This window comes from Papilio polytes, unplaced genomic scaffold, assembly GCF_000836215.1.
Source record: "Papilio polytes unplaced genomic scaffold, Ppol_1.0 DF823890.1, whole genome shotgun sequence".
Classification (NCBI taxonomy): Eukaryota; Metazoa; Arthropoda; class Insecta; order Lepidoptera; family Papilionidae; genus Papilio; species Papilio polytes.
In genome coordinates this window covers 734228-737370 of record NW_013525314.1, presented here as the reverse complement: position 1 = coordinate 737370, position 3143 = coordinate 734228, and the positions used below count along the sequence as shown (strand labels likewise).

General features: G+C 35.4%; 1 protein-coding gene across 1 annotated transcript; it reads left to right on the top strand.

Moving 5' to 3' along the window:
* Window positions 1–773: 773 nt before the first annotated feature.
* On the top strand, window positions 774–2661 carry LOC106102954 (5-hydroxytryptamine receptor 1-like). The gene is made up of 2 exons (XM_013282576.1): window positions 774–1739; window positions 1867–2661. The coding sequence occupies exons 1-2, from the start codon at window positions 774–776 to the stop codon at window positions 2608–2610; spliced, it is 1710 nt and encodes a 569-aa protein (XP_013138030.1). The 3' UTR covers window positions 2611–2661.
* The last annotated feature ends 482 nt before the right edge of the window (window positions 2662–3143 follow it).

Genomic DNA, 3143 nt, shown 5'->3' with positions numbered 1-3143 from the left:
TTATATCAGATATGTGCTATATACATATGTGCACAAGGCCAAATATTAAAACGAATCTTGAATACTTCGCTTCATAAATGTCACTTTAAATCTGATAGATTTAAAAATTTAAAGAAATTAGAATGCAAAGCGTGGCCTTATCATTTAAGACGCTGTTACATATTTTAATGACGTTTCATCATTCGGCCGTTAAGTACGCAGTACTAGCCTACCAATAGCTATCAATTACAATACTAGATGCATTGAAATAGATTCAGTTCAGTTCAGTTTCTTGTCTATGGCACTCCCTTAGCGGATTGGGCCAGATTGAAATAGATAACAAATACCTACTTCTTCTACTTCAGGGTCTTCTACTTTAGTCGCATCTTCATTATAACAAAAATGATAAACGTGTTGTAATATATTTTCTTTTGTTTACAGGTAATCTGAATAATAAAGCAAAATGGACTAGATTGAAACTTTGAAACTGCAGTAACAATAGTTAACCCCAATATAAAAATCTGACGACAACAACAAGCAATCAAATCGCAAATATCTAATGGCTGCTAGTCGAGTTATAAATAAAAACCAAATTATTTGGCGATTATTCATTATTTGCAGTTATCGGTGGCGGCTTTGTAAGTCAAGAATGCTACCTGATAAACGAATATATCAAACTTGACTTAATATCTTGATTACAGAAGGTTTAACCTACAGACTGGAGATATTGAAATCAATGCATGGTAAACGTAGGACCACGAAGAAAGTAATCGGTACCCCATCCAGGGAGTCGTATGGCGGCACAAGGTTATAAATTCAATCGTTCACAGCCTAGCTTTGTTACTTTACCTTCGTGTCTTCTCATATTCATATATTTGGCGTTGCAATTAGACTTAGCGTTCGCGTCATACGATTTAGATGACATTTATCTATCTGAACTCAATATTACCAATTTAAATTCAACAATCAACTGGACATTATTAGAAAATACAACAACAATAGTTAGAAATTCACATATAAAACATTCAAAATACTCAACATCGGTGACTATTCTTCTGGCAATAATTTTCATGATAGTAATCTTCGGTACAATTGTTGGCAACATCTTAGTTTGTGTCGCCGTGTGTTTAGTGAGAAAGCTGAGACGACCGAGTAACTATTTAATAGTATCTCTTGCAGTGAGCGATCTTTGTGTTGCCACAATGGTGATGCCAGTAGCTATGATATACGATTTACTGGGGACTTGGCCTTTTGGACCTGTGGTTTGCGATTTCTGGGTATCAAGCGATGTATTATCTTGTGCTGCCAGTATTCTGAATCTCTGCATGATATCCGTCGACAGATATTACGCTATAACAAAACCATTAGAATATGGTGTTAAAAGGACTCCTAGAAGAATGTTATTCTGTGTATTTATAGTTTGGATGAGTGCAGCTTTCATATCCCTTCCTCCAGTGTTAATATTGGGTAATGAGAAAACGGAGACCAGTTGTTCTGTATCTCAGAATCAAGGATATCAAATTTATGCTACTTTCGGATCGTTTTATTTACCACTGACTGTAATGGTAGTAGTATATTATAAGATATTTAGTGCAGCCAGAAAGATAGTTAAAGATGAAAAACGCGCACAGTCACATTTAGAAACGCACTGTTATCTGGAGATTAATGTAAAGAATGGTGGCGCGACAGAAGCCAAACTGCTGGATACTCAAGCGCAACAGCCGCCTACGAGAGGATCTTCTGCCAGTACTAATACTATGGTAAGAGTTTTGAATTTAATTTCATAATTTCTACTGCATGCTCTTTAGGTGTTAATGACCACGAAATTGTAAAAATAATTAAAAACAGTATCTTTATTACTAAATATCGTCATCTCTTCCTTTACAGTGTAGCTCAGACAAAACAGAAAGTTCAATCGGCAGATGTTTCAGTGGTCAAAGAAAATCAAACGAATCACAATGTCCTATGTTACAGAACACAAGAACACCAACAAAACCAATCCACACTATAAACAGACCAACAAATGTTGAAAACGTACGCGATCCAAATAAACAAAATAAGGAGGGAAGACGACGTCAATCATCTGAAAGTACCCACAAGTTGACGACGAGCAGAATTCGTTCATCTTTATCGAATTTCGCTAATAAAAGTCATCTAGCTAAAGATTTGCTTCATCAATCACATTCACCGCATCAGAAAAAGTTGAGATTTCAACTTGCTAAAGAACGTAAAGCTTCGACAACACTGGGGATTATTATGTCTGCGTTTATTATTTGCTGGCTGCCATTCTTCGTGTTAGCGCTTATACGACCTTTCGTTAATGAAGATACAATACCAGATGCTGTCAGCGCGTTGTTTCTCTGGTTGGGTTATGTCAACAGTCTTCTAAACCCCATAATTTATGCCACCTTGAACCGAGATTTCAGGAAACCATTCCAAGAGATATTATTCTTTAGATGTTCAAATCTGAATCATATGATGCGAGAGGAATTTTACCACAGTCAGTATGGAGGTCCAGATCAACATTATTGTGTAAATAACCCATCTAAAATACAGAATTACGATGAAGGTGTTGAGATTGTTTCTGCTGTAGATAGAGAAGAGATAAGGGCATCAGAAAGTTTTCTATGATTGTCAACTCAGGTCGAAGTTAAAGACCTTGATACTGTGATCTAATTAAGATTTAAAACTAAAGAACAATATAAATTAAAGTTCATAGTGTTCGAATATCTATTACCACACGAATATCTAGCGATAGTATTACCACTTCTGTTTAGTTCTTCTTATAAATAAGAACAATGTAGTTTTAACTAAGAATAAATAATTGTAGAATCATATAAATATTTCAATCGGTACTGGTGTAACGGATTTAATTATATTGTAAGCCTAAAACATATGTATTAATACTTCACATAATACTAAATAGGCTATTGTAAATAATAATTGATATTTGTTTTAGTAGAAAGACATATAGTTGTTAATAGTCATATTTAACAGTGGTAACATCTTCGCACGAATGGGCCGGCTCGCCCGGTGTAATACCACGATCACACATAAAACAGGCGAGAAGTGGAAGCAATTCGGCGTTTTGTCTGATGAGTATGGTGCCAGAAGCCCAATTTTAGTCAGTGCCACTTTCCACCCTTTTCTTAAAAGGAAAGGAT

Coding starts and splice junctions, on each gene's coding strand:
- LOC106102954 (XM_013282576.1), top strand. CDS start 774: ATGGCGGCACAAGGTTATAAATTCAATCGTTCACAGCCTAGCTTTGTT. Junction 1,740..1,866: donor CTGCCAGTACTAATACTATG/GTAAGAGTTTTG, acceptor CTTCCTTTACAG/TGTAGCTCAGACAAAACAGA.